Source organism: Odocoileus virginianus, chromosome 24, assembly GCF_023699985.2.
Source record: "Odocoileus virginianus isolate 20LAN1187 ecotype Illinois chromosome 24, Ovbor_1.2, whole genome shotgun sequence".
NCBI classification, from domain to species: domain Eukaryota; kingdom Metazoa; phylum Chordata; class Mammalia; order Artiodactyla; family Cervidae; genus Odocoileus; species Odocoileus virginianus.
This window is the reverse complement of record NC_069697.1, coordinates 821,317-847,817: the sequence shown is the minus strand read 5'-3', so window position 1 is coordinate 847,817 and position 26,501 is coordinate 821,317. Positions and strand designations below refer to the sequence as shown.

General features: G+C 40.4%; 1 protein-coding gene and 1 pseudogene across 1 annotated transcript in view; both read right to left on the bottom strand.

The window, feature by feature from the left end:
• Positions 1-274: 274 nt before the first annotated feature.
• LOC139030791 (p53 apoptosis effector related to PMP-22 pseudogene) lies at positions 275-2,422 on the bottom strand (annotated as a pseudogene).
• Positions 2,423-2,516: 94 nt separating this feature from the next.
• Positions 2,517-26,501, bottom strand: part of LGR5 (leucine rich repeat containing G protein-coupled receptor 5) — a 125,729-nt gene continuing 101,744 nt past the window's right edge. The window contains exons 8-18 of the mRNA XM_020904152.2: positions 25,811-25,882; positions 22,699-22,770; positions 22,482-22,550; positions 22,269-22,340; positions 18,835-18,900; positions 17,590-17,661; positions 10,579-10,650; positions 9,529-9,654; positions 8,342-8,487; positions 6,342-6,425; positions 2,517-5,134 (exon numbers count right to left, since the gene is read on the bottom strand). Of these exons, the coding sequence (XP_020759811.2) occupies positions 4,047-5,134; positions 6,342-6,425; positions 8,342-8,487; positions 9,529-9,654; positions 10,579-10,650; positions 17,590-17,661; positions 18,835-18,900; positions 22,269-22,340; positions 22,482-22,550; positions 22,699-22,770; positions 25,811-25,882 (1,939 nt within the window). The 3' untranslated portion in view covers positions 2,517-4,046. The remainder of the gene's footprint in view (positions 5,135-6,341; positions 6,426-8,341; positions 8,488-9,528; positions 9,655-10,578; positions 10,651-17,589; positions 17,662-18,834; positions 18,901-22,268; positions 22,341-22,481; positions 22,551-22,698; positions 22,771-25,810; positions 25,883-26,501) is intronic.

The following is a 26,501-nucleotide window of genomic DNA, read 5'->3' as shown; positions in this document are numbered from 1 at the left end:
ACAGATGGGTGGGAAACTCAGTGTCAGGTACGCTGGAGGTGCTCAGTCAATGTGGGCTCATTTCTTTTTTTAAACACTTTCACACATGATTTATTGGTATGGACTCATCTTAGCAATGCTGCTGAGCCTCCAGCTACTTGATGATTTCATTTGGCAACTTGTGCAAGCACGGCAGGACTTATCATTGAAGCTGGGAGGGTCTGGCACTAGGCGTTTAGAAAAATAATTTCATTTCTTATGTTTTGGGGGATAGGAACAAAAGGGGAATAGTGTATTTCTTTTTTTTTTTTTTTAAGATCACCTGGTTTATTGAGAAAAGTTCGTAATAAAACTGCAACTGCTATTTTTACAATTTACAAAATAATTTGATATATAAAATGAATTGGTTTTCATTATGTAAGTACAATAGTAAAAAAATAATAATATTCCATGTGATATATCATATTTGCAAGTCAGAGAAATCCCACATTCCTGAATTCTCCTGTTAAATGTTTTACATCAGATATTTTTAATCTGTTTACCAAGGGAAACCAGGTTTTGAACCATATTTAAGCTTTTGCTTACAGTTGCAATCTATCAGAAGCTGTGTCTACATGATTAGAGACCCATCAAGCCAAAGATGAAAAATACAAGCCATGTCTTCTCTTTAGGCTGTTTAATGTTACTTTTGTGATGGGAATGGTCCTCCTAATACTTTACTGAACAACCTAATACTACTTAAAGGTCATAATGAATTAGACCAGTCCATTTTTCAATCCAGTCTACTCTGGTCTAAAGCATATAGACACCAAAGAGCACAGAATTACTAGTAGCTTTCTACCACACCCCCACCCTATGAACCACTTTAAAAGAGAAAATTTCATCTTAAGATTTCACTGCTTAAGGAGGCCTTACTACTGCAACAGGTTTTGGCAATGAAAGAATACTTTCCTAGATGTCATATTAAGTTAATGGAAAGCTTAGCCCCAAATCAATTATTCATGATATTCATTAGAAATTCTCACAAATGACATACATGTAGGAACCAATTTTGCTTCTTTGAATAGCCAAAGGCTTGGAAAAAAATTTTTTTGCATTTCTTTTACAATATTTAGTCACTGACAATTTTTACCAGTATCATCTTCTTCTCCTCAGTCCTTAATAGACCCAACCCATTCCATCTGGGAAAAACATAAACCTAACCAGAGTACTCAAGTCTTTGAAGCCTTCTCATTTTTACCTTATAAATTTTGTGGTTACTTTCATACTCATATTCTTTTACAAATGCAATATCAATGGTATTGTTAGATACAAGGAAACATTGGCATATTAGTATTGAGTTGGCCAAAAAGTGAGTTCAGGTTTTCCCATCAATCTTATGGACAAGCCTGAATGAACTTTTTAGCCACCTTAATAATTAGGTAATTAATTAAAAGAAGTAAGTCTTGCTTAACACTACAAAACATATATAAAAGATGAATATGGAACTATAACACCATTTAAGAAACACTTTCCCCAGATTATTTTAGCATTTTGACCATAGTTTAATGATATGAACATTGTCCCCAAAACAGGTTCAAAGTATTCCGGGGAAAACAGTTTCTTTCTCTGGAATCTATCTCAGCAGCAGTGATGTTCTTCTGCTCATTCCCCACCTTAGGCAGATGTGTAGAAGTACCTGGGCTTGGCATTGCCCAGCAGGTCATCTTCGTAGTTGGGGAGGCAACAGAAGAAGAAGGCACAGCCGATCAGGATGATAGTGGCCGCCCACCCGAAGCCGTAGGCCCAGTTATAGATGTAAGTGACAGCAGGGTTGAGGTGAAGGTTAAAGGTCTGAGTGTACTTCACAGGGTAAATTACCAGGGAGATGATCCGGAACACAGCAGCCAGGGCCAGGAGGCCTCCGATCACTCTCAGTAAGACAAGCATTTGGGGTCCACAGAGTGCGAAGAAGGAGAGGATGAAGCAGATCACCAGGATGACGAGACCGCAGAGCAGCATGGCGGCGGCTGCCCTTCCCCAAGCTTCTTTATTCACATGCCCAGCATCCCTGAATATTCGTTGGGTCTGGAATAGTGTATTTCTTTGTGCCCTGAGAACTACAAGTTTTCTTTTGGCCTTGACATGGTCATGAAATATGTTTTCTTTAAAGGAAGAATTTATAGAAAAGCCATGTTCATGTTGAATGATTTTAGGATTGATTTGTTTTTTTATACATTTTTTTCTCATTGTGTTTTTGTTTTTACATTGCAAAAGAAGTAGATTTTGGCTATAAAGTCCAAACTATCACTGGAGACAATGAAATTCACCAAGTCATTTGTCATGACAAAATAGCTTATGAGTCATAATTAAAGCAATCCAGGAGTTGGTAAAGATATTTTTACTTGTTCTTGTGAAAGATTTACTTCTTAAAACAAGTCCAAAATACTTAAAATACTCAGATAGCAAATGTACTCTTATACATCAAAAGTCAAAAACATTTAGGAGATCATGTATTTAGGAGTCCATGTATGGACTTAATAAAGCACTTGAAAATATTTTGTTTTATAGTCACACATTTTATTACAAATTTATTTTGTACCCAATAGAAAAGCAAGTTTGAAATCTATTTACAAGAACTATATACATTTACATATATTACATACAGTTAATGAATTTAAAGAAAAATGGGCAGAGAAACATAATATATATGAAAGACTATGCCACTGTACATGGTTTATTATCATGGTTCTTAGTGTTACTGAATCTTTATTGTAGTAATAAATACAGTTCTATATTTACACATCTTATAAAACATCTCATAAATGTATTTTTTTTCAATTCCAAGTTAAAACATCTGATCAAAATAAACATGCTTATATAAAAATAAATCTACCTAATAGTCTTTTGGTTTGGATTTATTGATGCTAATGTAGTATAACAGAAGTTATGAATTAATCCTTTGACCTTTAGTATTTAATAATTTTGCCTCTTATAATACCTAACACATATTAAACACGGAATAAGCAGAGAAGTCATGTTCTTGACATCAAGTGGGTTGACCCAAAGACAACATAGCTAAAACCAAGCTAAATAAACAGGAGAATATGTTACCAAGTTTCTGGTGAGTCAAAACTGGTTTTAGACACTGTTGCCAAAGCTACTAGAGATACGCTACATCAGTGGATTTAATTTATGTTGTGTCTGCATTTGATTATTACCTTATGATACACATCAGTTTGAATCAAGTGATAAAACCTCCCGTGAAAAATGTGCACTCAACCAAGGTAAGAAAATCCCAGGTTGCTTTCCATCTTTTCTAAATATATCCATTGCCAGCAATGGACGTTTCTTCTCATCTCTGGGCACCAAAGAGTTAAAATGAATTAGAGAAACCAAACCTTGTTTGTACCTGAATGCTTTCATGGTAATTTAAGAATTTAAGTTCATTTTTCTTTCAAAATATTTGTAAGCAATTTTATTCCACTGTGGGTAGAATCATCTAGAGCTGATTTATAAAATCTAGCATCTCTAAAAATGATGTGAACATGAGTGAATGAGTAGTACCTTATGTTATCCATTCACGGTGGGGATTGGTGACCTGGAAGGATCCTTTCTGGGAAAAGTGAAGCAGTACTAAAACATCTCCACATGGTCATTAAGAAGAAATCCTATTGGTCACAACCATTACTTAGTAATGTAGGCTATTTAAAATTCTTATTCTCCTGATATCTCCAAGCATACTGTAAGGGATTTTCTGGTTTAAAATCTCTTTTGTAAGTAAGTAAGTTGAAAAAGAATTCAATTGAAACCATGGAGAATTTTTTGGATATTTCAATCCGCTTTTTAAATATATATGCATTTTAGGCTTACCAGAAAAGTATCACTATCTACCACAGGTGAAAAAATTATATAAGCAGCATTTATACTCTTTTTTCACTCTCTAGTATCAACAATTATCAGCTTTTTGACACAGAGATTTTTAAAAAAATCGAATTTCAACTCAGTTCTTTTTGATTCCTGCTCTGATGTACTCAACCTCATATTTTGGGGTTTTCAATTTTTGACAACTTTTCCTCTCATATTAATTAGAGACACGGGACAAATGCCACAGATGAAAGATGACAGCTTTCGGTCATCGGATAAGCTGGTGGTGACCCGGAAGCGGAAGGCAGGTCGTAGGCTATGCTGGCACTGGTGAAGGTCATCAAGGCTTGGGTTGAGTCACAGGACTGTTTCTCCACATCGTCAGAGTTAATAGACATCAGGCTTGTGTGTTTCGATCTTGTCCAGAAGTGGGTTTGCTTTCCCAGGCTCCCCAGATCCTCCTTAAAATGGGGATTGAAGAGGATGTAGAGAAGGGGATTGAGGCAGGCAGGAAGGGGGACGATCACCAGGAGGATAAACTTAATGACTTCCGGGCTGATGAAGGTGAGGTTCAGTAGAGAGGAGAAGGACAGGAAGGCCACGGGGCAGTGCAGGATGCAGTTGGTGAAGAGCAGCAGCGCCACGTGCTTCACCATGGAGCAGCCCCACATGCCGTCCAGGTCTCCCTTTTCCAAGCGGCAGTAGAGCCTGGTGTAGGCCACGGTCATCACGAGGAAGCAGAGCGAGTTCAGCAAGACGAGGGCCACCATGTAGCCGGTAGCGCGCGGCTCCCCGAAGGGCAGCGGCAGGCAGAGCGGGGAGGCGCTGTACTCGCTGCCCCCCAGCAGGGGCACGGCGGCCACGGTCCCCGCCAGCAGTGCGCAGAGCGCGAGGGTCGCTCTCAGGCTGGGGAAGGGAGTGTGCCTTTCGAATTTCGCTGAGCATTTCACCGACCACCCACGCTCCAGGGCTGCCAGGGTGAGCAGGAAAACGGAAGATTCCGAGGCAAAAATGAACAAAAAGCCGACGACCTGGCAGCCGACCGCCTGCTCCCACCAGGCACCGTGTTGCGCAAAGCTGCCGAAAGTGAAGGCGTCCACGCCAGCCAGCACTGCACTGGACACCCCCATGAGCATGTTGACCGCGGCTATTAACCCGATTAACAGTTTTATGGAGGAGATGTACACTGCGGCTCTGAACACTGTGGAGGTCACCAAGGCGTTACACGTCAGTGCCAAAACCGCTATGGTCCACACTCCAATTCGGATCAGCCAGCTACCGAACAGGTATTCGCAGAGTTTGAAAGGGCCTAGAAGTCCAAAGAAGAAAAAGATGGGTGTCAAATGAGGGTTCACAACTTTTGCCACATTCCCCTTTTTGTTTCTCTTATTGGGACACCAAGAGATAAAGGCCAGTAACAGTCCTGGGAACACACTGTTCTCTTGTGGCACACTCCACTTTATTAAGTGCAAAAAAAAGAAAAAAGTGAAAGTATTAGTGGCTGAGTTGAGTCTGACCCCGTGGACTGTAGCCAACCAGGCTCCTCTGTCCACGAAATTCTTCAGGCAAGAATACTGGAGTGGGTAAGCCATTCCCTTTCAGGGGATCTTTCTGACCCAGGGATTGAACCAGGGTCTCCTGCATTGCAAGCAGATACTTAACCTTCTGAGCCACCAGGGAATCCCCTTCATTAAACCACTATTTAAGGATGAGTGTACCAGGTGCCCAGGTTTTCAAGCTATGCCTAGAGAAATGGAGCCAGAGAGTTTTTCCATTACTGGATTCTGGCTCCCCAAATACAGTGGTGTGGGGGCCAGGCAACAAGCCAGATCTCCTGGGCTTTTTATTATTAATATATCTTTCCAGAATGCTTCAAAAAGGTTCTGTAAACAGGGAAGCAGAATCCTAGGGAAATACTCTGTGATGTCAGAAGAGGAAGTGTGAGTCGTATGCATTTCATGAGAATGTCATCTTAGGTTTAGATTGACATTTGCTGTTTAGGAGCAAGGAAACACCAAACTGTTGAAAGTAAAGTATCAACCCTCCCTCACTGTCTTCCCCCTCCCCCGCACTGGACTATCCTATTTCAGAGAAAGGGACTAACAATGAAGTAATTAACATACATAAATATTTTTACTTATCTCTAAAACTATTATTTGTTTTAACCAAATAGGTTCTCTTTAGAGACAACCTAAGAAATCACTGTCAAAAATCAGTGATTACATGAAGCAAGACTGTTGCATACCAGTTCAGGCTAAAGTGCTCATATTATTTTAAAAATTACATATACCTCTAACTACATGATTGGTTCTTTAATTTCCATTAATCTGAATCAAAAGTCTCCTATAAAAATCCTGTTTATGATTGGAGACTAACTCCAGGGAATGAACATTTGTATTTTAAATGTCTGCATGGGGTGGGATATTGATGAGCTGTTAAGATGGCACAGATTTTGCCTTGACATGAAGCTGAATGGGTGGGTACCACTCCTGAGGCAGTTGTGACGCCTTTCTCACCTGGGGAAGGTGAGCACTGCACTGGATGAAGGGCTTTCAGGTCTTCCTCAAAGTCAAGTAGGAAATCTTCAAGATCACGGTCATCTGCAGGAATGAGAAATTCTGGAATGATTAGTTCTGTCTCTCTTTAGAGGGACCAACTCCCAGGGAGGAGAGTCCTGGATTGCCCTGGAGACATGAAATGTCACAGAGGAAACTGAAGGGCAAACGTCCCACTTCTCCCCGGGCTTTCTCTCAAGTTGCTGATGTAGTTGCTTTGGGATGTTCCACTCAAGGTACTGTTTGACAACTGTCCCGGCAGGGCTGGGGACGAGGGATGGTAACCGACCCTGGGGTCCTTGTCATGATGTTGGAGCGCTCTCATTCTGTTCTTGTTCCCTGCAGCTCATTACGGCCCCAAATCGCTCTGACCTAAATTAGAGAGAGAGCGTGGGTCTAAAGTGAAGAACCACTTTATCCAATGTTCTAGCTTAGATGGCTACAGTGCAGATGTTCTGGACTGTGTTCTCTGAACACAAGAGGGAGAATTAGTAAGTTTCCATCTTTCTGGGGTATTCTGCTAAACAGAGGACAAATCACATAACTGCTTGGTGCTTGGGTCAGCTACCCATGAAACAGGAGTTTTTTAAAATTTAACACGCTTTCCCCAAGACACTGACTTAATTGGTCTGGTGTGGGGTTCAGGCATCAGTGTTTTTAAAAAACTTTTGTGTAATTCCAATAGTGGAAAAGACCCTGATGCTGGGAAAGATTGAGGGCAGGAGGAGAAGGGGTCGACAGAGGATGAGATGGTTGGATGGCATCACCAACTCGATAGACATGGGTTTGGGTGGACTCCGGGAGTTGGTGATGGACCGGGAGGTCTGGCATGCTGTGATTCATGGGGTCGCAAAGAGTCAGACAAGGCTGAGCAACTGAACTGAACTGAACTGATTCCAATAGACAGCCCAGGATTGGGAATCATAGTCTCTGAAAATAAACTCCACGAAGAACCTCCTCTTTCTTGTTCATTGTGTGCCTCTAGGACCTAGAACAGTGCCTGGCACATTTTAGACATTCTAATTGTTTTTTTGTTTGTTTGTTTGTTTTTGAGGGGGAGGAGGGGTTGGTGAATAATTATACTAGAAATTAGGGTGAACGAGGCAGGAAAAGCAAAAATGAAAGCAAGAACAAGAGCAAGACACATGCTATAGCCTGAAACAAAAAAGCCAAGGGCTGGAATACCTGCTCCTTAATCGGATACATGTGCAAGAAGCCAAGTCAACGAAATGTGCAGACAGAACAAAGCATACTTCCTTGGGAATCAACAAATCATTAACACCCAGAGGAAGAAAAGCCAGTCTGTTTAGACTCTGTGCAAACTTGCAAGGCTGGCAAGAAAAGAAAAGCAGCCGCTTGTTACCACAGGTGTGGCTTGAGGTGCATTGTTGTCTATTTAAGTCAGGTCTTACTTCAAGGAAAGCCAAGTGCTTTACAGACATTATCTCATTTCACTTTCCTGACAGATAGCCCTGTGGGGGGTAGGAGGTGAGAATGTTTTAGGATTAATTGGGTAAGAAGTTGGATTCTTAAGCTCTTCTGCTGAAATATGGAGGCACCTAAAATGTCTATATCTTCCACTCTACTCGGGTTTAAGAATAAAAATATTTATCTTCTGGAGTAAAAAGCTCAGAAGCATGTTTGAAAAAGGTATCCACAGGGATGAGACCCTCTTAAAAGTTTATGAAAGTACTGATAATCAGTGTTAATATTTACCCCAGAGGACACTGTATGCTAAAAGGGATCTAATGATAAGTATGAAGAATTCACTTACAGAAAAGATGACATTTCAGACTGAGTCCTAAAGGAGTTTTCTCTTTCTCTGAGACTCTTTAAAAAGCAGGACTGATTCTCATCTTGCTGGGGTGACTATACAGAGGCTTGTCTGGAGCTCAGATGATCTGTTTGTGACTTTTCAAGCCCCTTTCTGACAGTTTTGTCAGTGACATAGCTGATCTTACCTTGAACTTGAAATATTCCAGCATCTTTTTTATGAAGGTCTTCTGCACTGCTGTTGTCGCCTTTATTCCACTGATTAGAAATTTTATAGACATTCTCACACACTCCAAATGCACAGCACTGATATGCATAAGGCATTTCTATAACCCTTTGAATGAACAAAACCAAACAAAAACACACACTTAAAGAAACAGATTTTGCTAAATATAGCGCTCTTCTTTCACTTAGTACTTCTGCCTGTAGATTTTAGCCTTAATAAATAATCTAAATTATTAACTATGTGCATAAAGATGTTGGTTACAGGGCTATTCATAATAACAATGGAGTTAGAAATTATTGTCATGAAATGTTGATAGTTACTGAGTTTCAATGGATCTATTATTTTCTCTACATTTGTGCTTGAAAATTTCCATAATAAAAACATTTTTAAACAAAAGGATTGCTGGGGAAATTGTAGCACTGTTAAGTAGTATTTATAGTATCATATAGTGTTAAGTGACAAAAATGTGATGTGTTTGTATACGTACTGTGGTCTAACAATTAAAAATACATTGGAAACCAAATCTGGAAGGAAATAGCAAAATGTTTTTAGATATATTTATAGACTTTTTTCCTTTATTTTCTAAACTCTGTTTTGGGGTTTTAAAATTATATGAAAAGTACTGTGGTTTATATATATATATATATATATATATATATATATATATATATATATATATTCCCTTGGTGGCTCAGTGGTAAAGGACATAAAATTTTTAAAGGGACTTCTTTATTGATAATAAGTGTGACAGGTTTTAAAGAGCATTACTTCCTCAAACAAATATTAATTTAATACATTTTATGAGAACATATACATAAGCAAGATGAATTTTAAAATGTCAACAGGAGTACAGTTATGTTATAATGTTATTTAATTACATGTTCTAGTTTCTATCTCATGGATCAGTGGTTTTCAAACTCTTTCTATGAACTCTATGTTCCAGGAGGCATCTTTGAGAAACAAAGGAAATGCAGTCAGGAAGACACATTCTCCTACTCCAGGTTTGTCCTAACAATGCCCCAGAGGTGGGGGACATGAAGGCATGAAATGGAATTCAAAAGAGTCCCATAAATTTTGAAAACCACTGTAACATGTCTATTATTTCACATGACCACAAATGTATCTTATTAGCTTTAATGACAGACTCACTTGAGTTCTGGAAAGTTTTCAGATGATATCAAGCTCTGTAAAGCATGATTTCCTGTTAATTTTAAGTGAGTTAAACCATGTAACCCAGTTACAGGAATAGACGACAGGCGGTTGGACGAGAGGTCCCTGCAAAACATCAAACAACAATTGGCTTTTAGTCTGTGTTAGCATATAACGATTACATTAAAAAAGCAACCTCAAGATTATTAAACTGCTCCATAAAAACCTCTAAGCAGGGTCCTTACTCTTAATGGTAAAAGGAACCATTTTGGTTTTAGCTCCTGACAACTTTTCTATCTGCAATCAGAATTGCAGAAAGAAAAATGTTTTAATCATATCCAAATTGTAATTTCTACATTCAGCTTGATTTTGCCAGATGCGTGAGATGTGCTGCGTGCTAAGTCATGTCCGACACTTTTGCGATGCTATGGACTGTAGCCTGCCAGGCTCCCCTGTCCTGGGATTCTCCAGGCAAGGATACTAGAGTGGGTTGCTGTGCCTCAAATTTGCTGGGGGGTGAGGTGGGGGGACATCTAAAATCCAGTGGAAGGTGCTACATCTAATTTGAAAACATGGTTTGGGTTTTATTTTCTTCCTCCTCTCTTTAACTTCTGTCTGACCCATTTCCTTCTTTCTCTCTGAGACAGGGGAGTGGAGAAGAGGAAGAAGCAAGGGGTGGAAAGGGAGGATAAAAATGGACAGGATAATTTTCTGTTAGTCAGTATGGCAAACTGTGAAATGAAAGCCCTTTAGAAAGGAACTGATGTCTTACTCCATTCCACCTGATAACTTGCAAAAATGGAAAATCTCCCCTCAATAACCAGAACCAGCTGTCACCCAGATCTTCAATTATAAGGACCCACACGGCCTTGGGGGGGACAGGGAGCAGGGGTGCTCCTTTCTGGTTTGATCCCACTCTTGCGTGCAGGACACTGAGGACTCAGCATTCTGTGCCCAGGCTTTTCCAGCAAAACCAACATTCATTTTTGATTAATCAGATAGTGCCCAATTATCAAAAGACATGCCATAAACAAGTCATGAAATACTCACAGCTTTCTTAGAGATGGCAAGGTGGAAAATGCATTGGGGTGAATAATGGCAATTTTGTTCCAAGCTAAATTCCTATTAAAAAAAAAAAAAGGCAAGTGAGAAGATTATATAAAAGAAGACCTTGTGAAGTTTTACCATATATATTCATTCTTCTAACAAAATTTAACTTCCATTCAGGACATGGACAATTAACTTTTATCAAATCATCCTCTGATGCAGGTATGGATAGTATAAAATGATTAAGGAGAGAATTGTAAAGCAACCTTGTTTATTAAATCAATCCAGGAAAATCACTCAGGTGGATATTTTAGTTTTTATTCTCTTCTTGCTAAAAAGTTGACTTTAACATGTTTGTAAAATTTTATTAAGGCATTTCTAAGATGAGTGGGGGTCGGGAGAGACTGGAACTTCTGAAGCTCTTCTTTTGACGGGCAAGTAAATTTTAAGTTATAAAATGTCCCCAGATATGTAATGAAACCCAAAAAGAATTTGTGTATATTGTCCATGCATGTCAGACCTTAAGACAAACACAGAGATACTTTCAAAAACATTTCTGGTAAAGAGAATAGACACTTAAATTCTTAACTGGGAAATGAAGAAAAAAAGGGCTAGTATATGTTAGAAGTAAAATTCTTTGATAACAAAGTCTATAATTTATTGAGAAATTCACTGGCCCCTCTCCTCCACACCTATGTTTAACGACATGTAGGTAATTTACAAGAATAAGAATGTCCACCTTTTTAAAAAAGAGCAAGGGACTTAAAATTTGTATTTTTAAAATTCATGACTCAAAAGGGGAGCTAAAGCGTAGACATTTGAGGAAACTGAAAATGACCACTGTCCACTTTTCTCTAATGCAAAGTAATTTATTCATGGTGTTGGGCCCCTAAGTTACTTAGGATAAATGGTATTCACCGGACATTTACATTCTTGTTTGAAAGTGCCCCCAAAGCTGGGGGAAGCTGGAAAGCTTTTTTTTTAATTGGAGGATAATTGGTTTACAATATTGTGTTAGCTTCTGCCACACATCAACATGAATCAGCCACAGGTAAGCATATATTCCCTCCTTCTTGAACCCTCCTCCCACCTCCCATCCGACCCCACACCTCTAGGGTGTCAGAGAGCCCTGCTTTACCCTCCCTACACCATACAGTAAATCCCCACTGGCTACCTGTTTTTACATATGGTAACCTATATGTTTCAATGTTACTCTTTCAAATTGTCCCCCATTTCCTTCCGCCACTGTGTCCACAGCTCTGTTCTCTATGTCTGCATCTCCATTGCTACCTTGCAGGTAGGTACGTAAGCCCTGTCTTTTTAGATTCCATATATGTGAATCAATATACAATATTTACTTTTTTTTCTGACTTACTTCACTCTGTATAATAGGCTCTCCGTTCATCCACCTCATTCAGTCAGTTCAGTCGCTCAGTCGTGTCTGACTCTTTGCAACCCCATGGACTGCAGCACACCAGGCCTCCCTGTCCATCACCAACACTCGGAGCTTGCTCAAATTGATGCCCATCGAGTCGGTGATGCCATCCAACCATCTCATCCTCTGTCATCCCCTTCTTCTCCCAGTTCAACCTTTCCCAGCATCAGGGCCTTTTCTAATGAGTCAGCTCTTCACATGAGGTGGCTAAAGTATCAGAGCTTCAGCTTCAGCATCAGTCCTTCCAAGGAATATTCAGGACTGATCTCCTTTAGGATGGACAGGCTGGATCTCCTTGCAGTCCAAGAGACTCTCAAGAGTCTTCCCCAACACCATAGTTCAAAAGCATCAATTCTTCAGTGCTCACCTTTCTTTACAGTCCAACTCTCACATCCATACATGACCACTGGAAAAACTATAGGTTTGACCAGACAGACCTTTGTTGGCAAAGTAATGTCTCTGCTATTTTAATATGCTGTCTAGGTTGGTCATAGCTTTTCTTCCAAGTAGCAAACATCTTTTAATTTCATGGCTGCAGTCACCATCTGCAGTCATTTTGGAGCCCCCCAAAATAAAGTCTGTCACTATTTCCATTGTTTTCCCATCTATTTGCCATGAAGTGATGGGACCAGATGCTGTTATCTTACTTTTTGAATGCTGAGTTTTAAGCCAACTTTTTCACTGTCCTCTTTCAGTTTCATCTCTTTGGTTTCAGCCCTTTAGTTCTTCTTTGCTTTCTACCATAAGGGTGGTGTCATCTGCATATCTGAGGTTATTGATATTTCTCCTGACAATCTTGATTTCAGCTTGTGCTTCATCCAGCCTGGCATTTCTCATGATGTACTCTGCATATAAGTTAAATAAGCGGGGTGACAATATACAGCCTTGATGTACTCCTTTTCCTTGATGTACAGTCTGTTGTTCCATGTCCGGTTCTAACTATTGCTTCTTGACCTGCATACAGATTTCTCAGGAGGCAGGTCAGGTAGTCTGGTATTCCCATCTCAGAATTTTTCACAGTTTGCTGTGATTCACACAGTCAAAGGCTTTGGCATAGTCAATGAAGTCGAAGAAGATGTTTTTCTGGAACTCTGTTGCTTTTTCGATGATCCAACAGATGTTGACAATTTGATCTCTGGTTCCTCTGCCTTTTCTAAATCCAGCTTGAACATCTGAAAGTTCATGGTTTACGTACTGAAGCATGGCCTGGAGAACTTTGAGCATTACTTTGCTAGTGTGTGAGATGAGTGCAATTGTGCAATAGTTTGAACATTCTTTGGCATTGTCTTTTTTTGGGATTGGAATGAAAACTAACCTTTTTCTGTCCTGTGGCCACTGCTGAGTTTTCCAAACTTTCTGGCATATTGAGTGCAGCACTTATATGCTCAGAGGACAGTAATTCCATTCCTAGTCATAAACCTGTGCATTGTGATCCTCCCAACAGGCCCAGGGGAGCCAGTTCTCCTCTCCTGCCCTGATCTCTCAGGTTGCACCTTCACGGCTCCCCAAGGTTCTCTGGGGGATTCCCAGTGGCAGTCCCCGGAGGACAGCAATTGGAGGCTTGTAGTCTGCTCCTTGGTTTTGGAATCTTGGCACAGTTGTGCACTTCCTCAACTATGGTGTGCCCTGTCTGTGCCTCAGGTCTCCTGGGTTTTGGAAACACCCTTCCTTCCTCCCTGTCTCTTCAGTCCCCGTCTCCGTCATGCTGCTGCTTTCTACATTCTCGTCCCTTGCTTGCCAAACCTGGAGGTGTCCGTCCACTGGGGCCACCAGGGGATTTGACTGTGAGAAGTGCCTCTGAGTCTTGTGGGAGCGCTCACGTATGTGACCCTGAAAGCATATGTGCTTGTTCTAATGATGACGGCAGCAGCAGCGACACCGCTGCGTCTTTACTGTGTGCCGGTATGGTCACCAGCTTCTTTACACATAAAATCTCACAACCCTCAGCACAACTCTGTAAAGTAAGTGTTATCATTAGCCCCATTTTACTGGTGAGAAATAAAACACACAGTATTAAGTGACTTGCTCCAAGTCGCAGAGTACTCAGCAGCTGAGATTAAATCTAGGCAAACTGGCTCCAGAGCCCCCAATATTTTGCACAGAACTTGTTTGGAATCCTTAAAATATTGGGTTGGCCAAAATGTTTGTTCGGGTTTTCTAAAAGCTCTTATAAATAATGAGAGAACCACTGCACTAGACCCTGGGGATAAGAAAATGAAAAAATCTTGTCACTTTCAGGCCAGGCGTGGTCTAGCTGATGGCAGTGCGCAGCGCTGAGTCCTGCAGCAGAGAACGTGCGAAGCACATCAGAGGAGCAGGTTCAAAGACAGGAGATCTTGTTCTTCTGGGGGAGACAGGGGCATGTTGAGGGTGGGGAGTAATGGAATGGGTGACAGGACTAGGAGAAACAGTGGCCCATGTGTCAGGTCCTGGGAGCTGATGGGTCAGAGGTGAAGGTATTCCAGGGGTTGGGATCAGTTTCTTAAGGGTGGTGCTGGGAAGCTTGGTCTTGGTATTAAAGACAGTAGGGGAATAAGGGAAGACTGTTGAGGCAGGGAAGTGACATGAATCAATTTCTTAAGAAAGATTTTCTTTGGAGAATGAGATGAATGGGTAGAGACTGATGTTGGACAGGCTGGTTAGGAGGGTGAGGACAGTGACCCAGGAGAGTAAATCCATGGATCTTTGATGAAGAATATATAAGTTCTACGCTCTCAGCAAAGTGTAGAACAATTATACAATTATACAGTACAGTGTTATCAAATATTTCTTTGTTATTTAGTCACTAAGTCTTATCTGACTATTTTTTGATGCCATGGACTGTAGCCCACCAGGCTCCTCTGTCCAAGGGATTTTCCAGGGAAGAATACTGGAGTGGGTTGCCATTTCCTTCCCCAATTATTAAAAATATCAACTAAAAAAAAAGTTCTTCTTTAAAAAAAATTAACTTTTGGCTGTTAAATTTAAACAGTTAAAAATTAACTCTGGCTGTTAAAAAATTAACAGCCAGAACTCCAACCTGGTGAATAAGGTGGGTTATAAAAGTAGGTAATGCATTTTTTTGTTTGACATTCATTTTAAAAAGTAAAAGAAACTCATTAGATGATTTTAGACTGAAAGTAAGGAAAGGGCAACACAATTAAATTCAGAGCAAAACGGTTTTCAAGACAAATTCTGGGAGAAAGTGATTCTTAAAGGTGAATTTAACATGTTTTGAGGAATGGTATTATTTTATGGGGGTATGGTCTCTTCAGTTCAGTTCAGTTCAGTCACTCAGTCATGTCCGACTCTTTGTGACCCCATGGACTGCAGCACGCCAGGCCTCCCTGTCCATCACCAACTCCAGAAGCTTGCTCAAACTCATGTCCATCTAGTCGGTGATGCCATCCAACCATCCCATCCTTCCTTCCCCTTCTCCTCCTGCCTTCAATCGTACCCAGCATCAGGTTCTTTTCTAATGAGTCAGTTCTTGGCATGAGGTGGCCAAAGTATTGGAGTTTCAGCTTCCGCATCAGTCCTTCCAAGAATATTCAGGACTGATCTCCTTTAGGATGGACTGGATGGATCTCCTTGCAGTCCGAGGGACTCTCGTGAGTCTTCTCCAACACCACAGTTCAAAAGCATCAATTCTTTGGGGCTCAGATTTATAGTCCATTCTCACATCCATACATGCCACTGGAAATACTATAGGTTTGACTAGACAGACCTTTGTTGGCAAAATAATGTCTCTGCTTTTTAAAATGCTGTCTAGGTTGGTCATAGCTTTTCTTCCAAGGAGCAAGCATCTTTTAATTTCATGCCTGCAATCACCATCTACAGTGATTTTGGAGCCCCCCAAAATAAAGTCCCTCACTGTTTCCATTATTTCCCCATCTATTTGCATGAAGTGATGGGACCAGATGCCATGATCTTAGTTTTCTGAATGTTGAGCTTTAAGCCAACTTTTTCACTGTCTTCTTTCACTTTCATCAAGAGGCTCTTTAGCTCTTCTTTGCTTTCTGCCATAAGGGTGGTTGCAGATGACTCTGTATATCTGAGGTTGTTGATATTTCTTCTGGCAATCTTGATTTCATCTTGTGCTTCATCCAGCCCAGTGTTTCTCATGATGTACTGTGCATATAAATAAGCAGGGTGACAAAATACAGCCTTGACGTACTCCTTCTTGATCTGGAACCAGTCTGTTGTTCCATTTCCAGTTCTAACTATTGCTTCTTGACCTGCATACCGATTTCTCAGGAGGCAGGTCAAGTGGTCTGGTATTCCCATCTCTTTAAGAATTGTGCACAGTTCGTTGTGATCCACACAGTCAAAGGCTTTGGCATAGTCAATAAAGCAGAAGTAGATGTTTTCTGGAACTCTCTTGGTTTTTTGATGATCCAACGGATGTTGGCAATTCGATCTCTGGCCTTTTCTAAATCCAGCTTGAACATCTGGAAGTTCACAGTCCTTGTACTGTTGAAGCCTGGCTTGAAGAATTTTGAGCATTACTTTGCTAGTGTGTGAGATGAATGCAATTGTGCGGTAGTTTAAACATTCTTTGGCATTGCCTTTCTTTGGAGTTGGAATGAAAACAGTCCTTTTTCAGTCCTGGGGCCACTGCTGAGTTTTCCAAATTTGCTGGCATAATTGAGTGCAGCACTTTCACAGCATCATCTTTTAGGATTTGAAAAGAGCTGAACTGAAATTCAATCACTTCCACTAGCTTTGTTTGTAGTGATGGTTCCTAAGGCCCACTTGACTTCACATTCTAGGATGTCTGGTTCTAGGTAAGTGATCACCTACATGGTCTCTTAAATGTTAAGAAAAACTTGAGGAAAGAAAAGGTTTATGTCCTGCAGTTTAAACATTACATACTGCCATCATTCATCAAAATGACAGTGAAATCCAGTTTCAGGATGGAAAAGTTTAAACTTTTTTTAACTGTCTCACTTACATAAAAAAAATCTATTACTAAGTTTAAAAAAAAAACCTATAGTTAATATGTGGTATTTTCAATCATAGAATAGAATTTAATATTTACAAATCCTAGTCATCTGAGCAACAGAAGCATTTTCTAGGACAGTGTGCTCAAACCTTTGTGTACTTGTTAAAATGTAGATTCCCAGGCCCCACTCCAGAGGGTCTAACTCAGGAGGCAGGTGAGAACCTGGACTCTGAATTTGTTTACAGTCACCTCCAGGTGATTCTTACGTGCTCAGAGAGACTTGCACTGAAAAACTGACCAGGAAAGAAAAACAGGCAGGAAGAACTGTGTGGTCACCCTGTTTTTGCATGCCAAACAATCTCTGCCAATTCCTGGATGAGAAAGAAGCACATTTTGCAGGCTATTTAATAGCTTGGCCTCCTTCCTCTTTATCTAAGTCTCATGTCTGCTGACCGGCAAAGAGCAGACTGCAAATTTACTACTTTTGAACTTGTTCCTGGAAATGGTCATGAGCAAATTATTTGCCTTCTTATGGCAGATACACATACAAAGACCCAACAGTACATGCATACATTGAAAAGAAACTGTTAGAGGAAGACCCAAAAGAGATAAAAACTGTTCTATGCTGGGGAAAGTACTGGGAGGCGGTACTCACAGAGATCGGAGGCTGAACAACTGCTGGAAAGTGTCAGCTTGAATTTCATAGATTTCATTATGCCGCAGGTCTCTGAAATGACAGGTTCCAGAGATTGACTTCAGAGTCATCGGTTTCAAAAAGTCATCAGAGAAATTTTACAAGGGAGTACCTTCTCTCAATCAAGGAACACATGAACTATGACTGCCAAGTGACCACTGGAAAAAATTTCTTTTTGTTTTAAAAAGAACATGACAATTTATACACTGAAATAAGTACTGCCTCTCTTTCAAACAAATACTTATTATTCCTTTGGGTGAGCATGCTCAGTTGCTTCAGTCATGTCTGACTCCGTGAGACTCCATGGACTGTAGCCCACCAGGCTGCTCTGTCCATGGAATTCTCCAGGCAAGAATACTAGAGTGGCTTGCCATGTCCTCCTCCAGGGAGTCTTGCAGGCCCAGGGATCAAACCCGAGTGTCCTGTATTACAGGTGGATTGCTGCTGAGCCTAGAGCTACATTCCAAATGCAGCATCATTCAAACACTTTGAGGATGCCTCTCCAGGTTTTGCCTTCTGAGCCTTTCTTATATTCTTTGAGGGTCTTCAGGAGTGTCAAATGTTTATCTTCCAAAGATGGATTCTTCCCCTCCCTTAATTGCCCAAAGGCATTCAGAGAAAAATTAAGTGGCAAAGGATAGATGGTTAATATTGTTTTGATCAAAACCAAAGTATGACTCAAAAAGGCAGATGTCTAACGCAGGAGGCAATTTTAAGAGAGGAATTCTAAAATATTTTATGCAGAAGTAGCATCAGTAGCACCTGAAATAAGACAAATATGGAATCTCCTCTGAAGGTGGTTATCGTGAAGCAAACATACTAATAAACTCAAGTTCCCCAGTTTTCAAAATTAATGCCATACATATGAGTTTCACTTGTGTTCAGGAAAAAAAAGATATTAATGCCACTCATTGAAGGTATAAGTTTAGAAAAAAATCCAGAGCTTAAACAAACCCAGGTCATTACTATACCAGTATAGGGAGAAGAAACTATAATAAATGCTTTACTTATAGTGTAATGTATGGTAAAATAATATTATCTATGTTTCCCAACTTTACAGCCATCATATGCAGTCATGTGTGTAAGAAGGGCAAGCTTCACGTGCTTCCCCAGTGAACCACAGGGTAAGCAAACCAATGACCCCTGGAAATGTGAGTTTTGGCTCTTCGTTTTCACTTGGTGACTTAGAGACTCTTACAGACATACATTTTCTGAAGCTTTTGGCAGACTGAAAAACTGGGTAAATCTTCTAGCAGGTTGTAAGAAAGGTCTCTGAAAAACAGAAGGTACAAAAGGGAAAAAATCTGTTACATATTAGTCGTCAGGAAATATGCTTTTCTCTCCCTTTCCCTTCACGATGATCCAGCTCCCAAAGGCAGACTCTGAATGTTTCCCCAGCCCTGACATGGAGCAGGTAGTCATAGGCATTATTGGATTAAGCAGTAGATTCAGATGTCAACTGAAATGTAACTGTTATACTTCTTTAATTGATTTAAATAATTTATTTAATGAATTTATTTATATTTTGTTAGTGATGATCTACAATGTTCTAGCTATTATCTTACAGAAACGAGTACAAATTAAGTTAAATAATTGTGCCTCTGTTTCTAAGAGCTGCTATATCTCTACAGCTAAGAGAGTCACTGTTGGTTCTTTTCTAATCAACGGAAAAAAAAAATCCCATCAACAATTCAAAACACAGCACTAACTTTGAAATCAATCATTACAAGGGGGGAAAAATCTAAGAAAGTCTTCAGCCAAAACTCAACAAATTACAGAATAACAAAAACATCTGGACATATTTATAGTATAATATAGCTAATCTAAAACAAGCCACGGTAATTTTCAGAAAGCTTAAAAAAAGAAAGCTAGTAGATAAAGTAACAGATATATATTAAAAAAATCTTGTCTCATGTTTTAAAAGTTATCTGCTAATCAGCTAATTTATTTTCATGCCTGATTCTAAATCTTAAAACCAAATCACCCTATACAACTTAAAAAATCCATACTGTTTTCTGAGTGTATTTTAAATTATTTTATTCTTGTAATTGATTACTTTATCTTATATTTATTGAATACATGGAATTTAAATAGAAGTACAGTTCAACTTACTACACATGAATAATTCAGATAAAGCTGTGTGGAAACACAAATTTGTAGTTTACACTAGAGATTTAAAAGACCAAACCAAACTGGTGAAAAAAATACTCTGCATCTATACACAAATAACACTTGATTAACAATATCGTGTGTATTTTTGACAAGTAGTGAATGTGATAAAGTGGTCACACATAAAAGCTGACAATAATTGGTTCGCTCATCTCCACAGACTGCAAGGGGACCAATCTTTTCTGTGTGACTCTCAGTAGAGGCACATGAAGACTTCTTCTACATAAAGACGCAGCGTCACCTCCTACCTACCTTCCACCTAAAGATTTTCATGGCTAACACTGATCAAGCACTTCTTATATATAGACACCATGTTTGTAGCTTGACCTGAATTATTTTGTTTAATCCTAGTGGTCACCTTATGAGGGAAACATTGTGTTGATCCCCATACAAAGAAAAATGACTAAGATCACCAGCTAGTCAGTGGGGACACCATGCATAGCCAAGTCATTCCCATGGAAGAGAAGTCACTTGGAGGCAAGATCACACATGTGCAGTGACGCTGCCTCACTTAGCAGGTACTCAGCCACAGGAAGGGAGCACTCAGACCTCTCCTTCCAGAACATACAGCAGACCGGAGTATGGGTCAGGACCTGTGGTTGTGCTCTCAACTTTAATTCTACTTGGTTGATGTGCTGAACGCAGCATTAATGCCTTTTTCAATTCTCTCCTTAAATGAGAAGATATGGGTTGTTATAAAGAACAAATTAATACTATAGACTGACATATTCTGAAAATAGTAAGATAGGGACTTCCTTGGTTGTTCAGTGGTTAAGACTCCACACTTCCAATAAAGTGAGCTTGAGTTCTATCCTTGGCCAGGAAATCCCACATGCCACATGGCCAAAAAAAGAAAAAATGAAAACAGCAAACAAACAAACAAAAAAACCTCCAACCCAAAAATCAAGAAAGAAAACAGCAAGATACCGCCATTCATACAGTTGCATTCCCTCAGGCCTTTCACGGTTTCCACTACAGGACAGAACAATGTTGGAAAGGCAGTGAGAAAGATGACGGAAGTGCTGACACCTGGGCGAGCTGACTGCGCTCCAGTCACTGGTGTAAGTGTTTGACTTGCAGTGACTTACTGAATCCTCACGATGATCCCCTGAAGGAAGTAGCTACCCCCCTCTTTTATAGATTGGGAAATGGAGCCCTGGAAGGAATAAATAACTCGCTCAAGATACTGTGATCGCAGACAGAGAGGCCAGATTTGAGCCAGACACAACAGACCCCAGAGCCTTTGTTCTTATCCAGCTTGCCAGTCAGCCTCAGTGTAGGCAGCTGTAGACTCAGGTGCTTTACCATTCTGTGTGACATTGTGGCGACAGATGCAATTTAAATACTGCCTCCCGACTTATCAGTTTTAACGGGCGAAATCCTGGTCCTGTCACTCAGCCAGCTTCCTCTAAACTGAGCATGTGTCTAGGCTGTCTTAGGTATGGCGGGCAGAATTCCAAGATGGCTGCCGAGATTCCCACCGACCGGCGTCTAGACGCGTTCTCCCAGTGATGCACTCCCTGAAGAATGTTCCCATGCTGCCACTTAACACTGTAGAGCTGCTTGTCGTTCGCTACTGGACAAAGCTTGTGCTGGAATCGCGGCTGCCACAGAAGTCTTCTTTGTGAGAACAGAGCCCTGCGAGGGACCCAGGTGCTTTCATGACATCCCCGCAGTGCTGGAGGAGGTGAGAACAGAGCACGGCAGGAGGAGGCTGAGAAATGGAAGGTCAAAACCAGGCTCTCCCAGTGCCTATAAACTACTTTTTGTAAAATGTGGGGAGGGCAGAGAACAAGTCCCAAGGCAACAGAAATAACACATGCAAGTTGTTCACCCGTTAGATAGAACATTGTGTGGGTCTGATAATTTTATTTTGGCATCCATATTGGGTTTCTCATTATGATTTTTTTTTTCCTGCTTTGCAGAGGATTTAGAGGGAGGTGGGAATGAAGTTACATTGACTTGTTCATATCCGTTTTCTGAAAGGAAACATGTGCCAGTTGAAACGCTAATGGGAGGCTATTTGGGACTTACAGACAAGGGGCCCACTGCCATTATTGCTGTTGTTGTTCTTGTTTAGTTGCTAAGTCGTATCTGACTCTTTGTGACCCCATGGACTGTAGCCCGCCAGACTCCTCTGTGCATGGGATTTCCCAGGCAAGAATACTGGAGAGGGTAGCCATTTTCTTCTCCAGGGGATCTTCCTGACATGGGGATCGAACCTGCGTCTCCTGCATTGGTTTTTGTTTGTTTGTTTGTTTGTTTTTTAACTGAGCCACCTGGAACACTCCACTGCCATTATTACTAGGGTCATATCCAAGAGCCACTTCTCTGAACCAAGGCAGGCAAAGGATGCCTGACCTCCTGAAGACCTGCAAGGAAAGGACTTTCTCCTCCTTTAAAGGATTATTGAAATAATGCCTGTCATTTCAGCCCTGTTTACATAACATTATTGCCTTACTGATACGCACAGCACTTGGAGATTAGGTAACTGATCACAGACAGTTTGAGGAAGAGATGAGATCTGTGCTCCAGTTAAAGTCCTGTTGAAACACAAACCAGACATCATTCTTGTATTCAGACATCATACAGGGACATATTTTGATTCATTGATGCTAAGACTGGTCAGGCCTGAAGGGCAGTGCAGATTCTGGGCAAAGTCAAGAGCCTACTCAAGTACTTACAGACTCTCCAGGCTCGCAGTTCCAGTTAAATCAGGAAATTCAGTTATTTGTGAGGCACCATTCAAAGTCCTAGAAGGAGGAGTACATGAATATTACCGGGAGAAAATTCTAGGAAGGGGTCATTTTTATGGTCATTTCAAAACACTTGAAATGTTCATTTCGTCTTCACAGCAACCTTGCAAAGGGAAAATAATCAGTAAGAGAAATAAACACTTACAGTGTTCTTAGTTCAGGTAAATGTTGAAAAGCAGATCTCCCAACAAGCTGGATGGGGTTGTCATAGAAATGTCTGAAAAAATCCAAACACCAATGTCTTCTTATAAAACTTGAATGACAAATGAATATTCCTTCCAAATTGCAACAAATAAAATTACATTATTTATGTAATTTTGACTATTTGACCTCAGGTAAACTTCAAAACTATTTCACTCACATTATGAAGCTTTTGGTAGGAAATCCATACTATTGAAAATTTCTAACAAGGCAGATATGAATGTTAGCTACTATGGAGCAAAGCAAGTGAACTGGCTGTTGTTTAGTCACTAAGTCGTGTCTGACTCTTGCCATCCCATGGACTACAGCCCACCAGTCACCACTGTCATGGGATTCTCTAGGCAAGAATATGGAGTGGGTTGCCATGCCTTCCTCCAGGGGGATCTTCCTGATCCATGGAATGAACCCCGGTCTCCTGCACTGCAGGTGAAATCCTCACCACGAGCCGAACTGACTGTAATTACACTTAAGACTCTTCCTCTACCTCCAATATCTAGAATATCTGTTGAGTGGCAAAATGTTATCCAAGGTGCTGGCAGTTATATCATTAGCTAAAGAAAGATGAAATTCTCTATATTTACATGAGGGTCAGTAGCCTCTGGTCAAATCTTACAACATACACAAAGGGGTCTTCAAATATATTTGAGAGGAAATTTGCTACTCTGGGTTTATAACATTAGATTTTGAAATTTTAATTATTGCTCTAAAAGGTAACACATCATTAGAACTGAAAAAATATTTTGCTTTATGGATGTTTTCAATGTAGTGATATTTGAACTGCCTGGTAATTGTAGGGTAATTGAAGAGAACTTGGGGGGATGGTCAGGAGGGTTGGCTTGAGGCATGCAGAAAGCTGAGAATATCAGCAAAAGGAGTAGGTGACTTAAATAGACATCCCTGACTGTGTTTCATAGCAAGAGAATGACAACTCGGATGCTGTGCTTCCAGGGGGATCACTCTGCTAGTGGTAGAGGCAGGCAGGTGAGTCTCAGACTGGTCAAAATCTAGAGGATTTAGAGGGGGGAAATGAAGTGGCAGAGGGGATGGAAAGAAGTTATGGATAGGATGGGGTCTACAGAGGTAGAAATTAGCCTGGGTAGCCAATTCGACAAGAAAAACAAAGAAATTGAGTCAGGGTGGGGAGTGTGGGCGGGAGTGGCAGTGGCAAGGGCTAGAAATAGAGGCAGAAGCAAATGTTTCCTGGAGAAAACATTCACGGCTGTCCTGTAGTGGATAGGAGCGCTAATCAATACTGGGGACTGTTAGTCCTCTTCACGGGTCATTACCATATCAAAAGAGTGATTAAAAAAACCAGTCCTGTGGCTTCAAGAAAAAAAAGGGGCAAAGAAAGGCAATACAATCTGCCAACTTCCAGTATGTAAATACTCTCTAATGAGAACTAATGTTTATTGGCAATAAACTTTAACCCCCTTAGTTTGCCAACAGACTGTCAGAACATTTCAGAAATGATGAATGGTATGTTTTTTTCTCAGTTGTCAGGGCTAATTGGGATTCCAGCTCATTTGTGACAAATGCTACCCAGTTCCAGAAAGCCTCTCCATCAAGTTGGCACAGGACAACCGACATCTGCCAAGAAGTGCCCCTAAAGTCCTGTTCAGAAGTTATTCTTACTCCCCCTCCTCCGTATTTCAGACCTCTCCCCCATGACTTCAGGCCAATACTGTGCCCCAATCCTGCCAGCTGTCTTTTAATTAAGAGCCAGACTAATACTTACATATTTTCACCTTCCTATATATACCTACACATGATTAATTTTTTGTTTGTGCTAAATATGAAACACAAAATTAATCATAGTTTGAAGCTGTAACTCTATCTTATGCCATTACGGCATAGAAATCATCACACACACATTTCTAGAACATAGGCACCTTTCTAGAATTACACCCTAGTTTGTATAAAAGTAACTCAGTGTTTGGACTTAAACATGAATGCGTATAGAGACTTAGTATAAAACAGTAGTTCTCTCATCTCCCCCTCCTTGCAGTAAGGGCCCTCTACTGTATGCAATACTATATATATATATATATTTTTATATTTTAGCTTATTGAGGTATAATTGACACACCCATGCATGTATTATTGTGCATGCTCAGTTGTGTTTTACTCTTTGTGACCCCATGAACTGTAGCCCACCAGGCTCCTCTGTCCATGGGATTTTTTGGGCAAGAATGCTGAAGTGGGTTGCCATTTCCTTTTCCAGGGGATGTTCCCGACCCAGAGATCGAACCCAAGTCTCCTGCATCTCCTGCACTGGCAGGTGGATTTTTTTTTTTTTACCTCTGAGCCACCTGAGAAGCCCTAACTGAAACATAAAATTGTATATTTAAAATTTACATGGTGGCGACTGGATGTATGTATATATTGTGAGGGTTTCCCAGGTGGCACAGTGGTAAAGAATCTGCCTCCCGATGCAGGAGATGCAGGTTCAATCCCTGAATCAGGAAGATCCCCTGGAGTAGGAAATGGCAACCTACTCCAGTATTCTTGGCTGGAAAATTCCATGGGTAGAGGAACCTGGTGGGCTATAGTCCAAGGGTCCCAAAGAATCAGACACAACTGAGCATGCACACACACATACATTGTGAATGAATTCCCCCCATGTAGTTATTTATCACATATTTATCTTTTTTGGTGAGAACATTTAATATAATAATTATTTTTCTAGTTCTTGGGTTCAAGTTCTGAATGACTAGGTGACCTTGAAATTGACATTTTAAAAAATCAGTTTTATTACTTAGACAATAGAGATAAGCAAAAAAGCATTTCATAAGATGATTGTGAAGTGAGATGAGGCATTTGAAGATACCAAACATAAGGCAATGCACATTTTAGGTCCTAGAAAAAGAATCTTTAATATAACTTCAGCATTCAGCTAAAAACTAGCAAAACATCTCCATATACACTTCTTTATATGGATTTTTACAGTGACTGAGACAAAACTTGGGCAAATATAGAACATTTATTGTATTATGCTTAAAAGTGCAATGCATGCTATATTGCAGGATAGAAAAATCAAAAAGAACTATGACCACTTACATTGTAATAAGAGAAGGGTTGCCTACAAAGGCTTTCTCCGGTATCGACTTGATATTGTTGCTGTGAAACCCTCTAGAAAGAGACGAAAAGACAGTTTATAGAAAATAACCTGTGGGGTAAAATAATTTCATTGTCCCTTCCCCAAACCTGTGGCAATAATCAGCAGTTTTAGTAACCAGAGGATAAGGTTAAATTCCTTCATGCATTTTGAAACTTTCACGCCCTCACTCTCTAGGAGAAGAGGAAATCACAAGCTGTCATCTTGAATGAGGAATGAAGAATCTGAAAATAATAACCATGCTTTATGGAAACTTATAACCTAATGTTATAAAAAGAAAATCCATCCATTACTATCCAATAGAGCATCATGGTCTAACAGCTTGAGACAGAGGAAACCATCTTTGGAGAAAGGATTATGATCACTCCTCCTGACCCCATTTGCAGCCAGGAGAAGAGAAAATTGACTTAAGCTGCAGTTAAGTGGAGATTTAGGTAATCTCCTTATGAGGACAAAATTTCCTGAGCTGAAGAAAGGGGCCCCAGCTCAGTGAGTCTGTAATAACAAACTGATTCTCATCTGTCGGTGTGATGTCATCTGACTGGCAGGGGGCAGAGCCAGTGGTCTTGGTCTACGTGGGTCTGTGGCTGAAGGAGGTGAGTAGAGTGGCCGTCTTGGGGCTGCCTGAGCCAG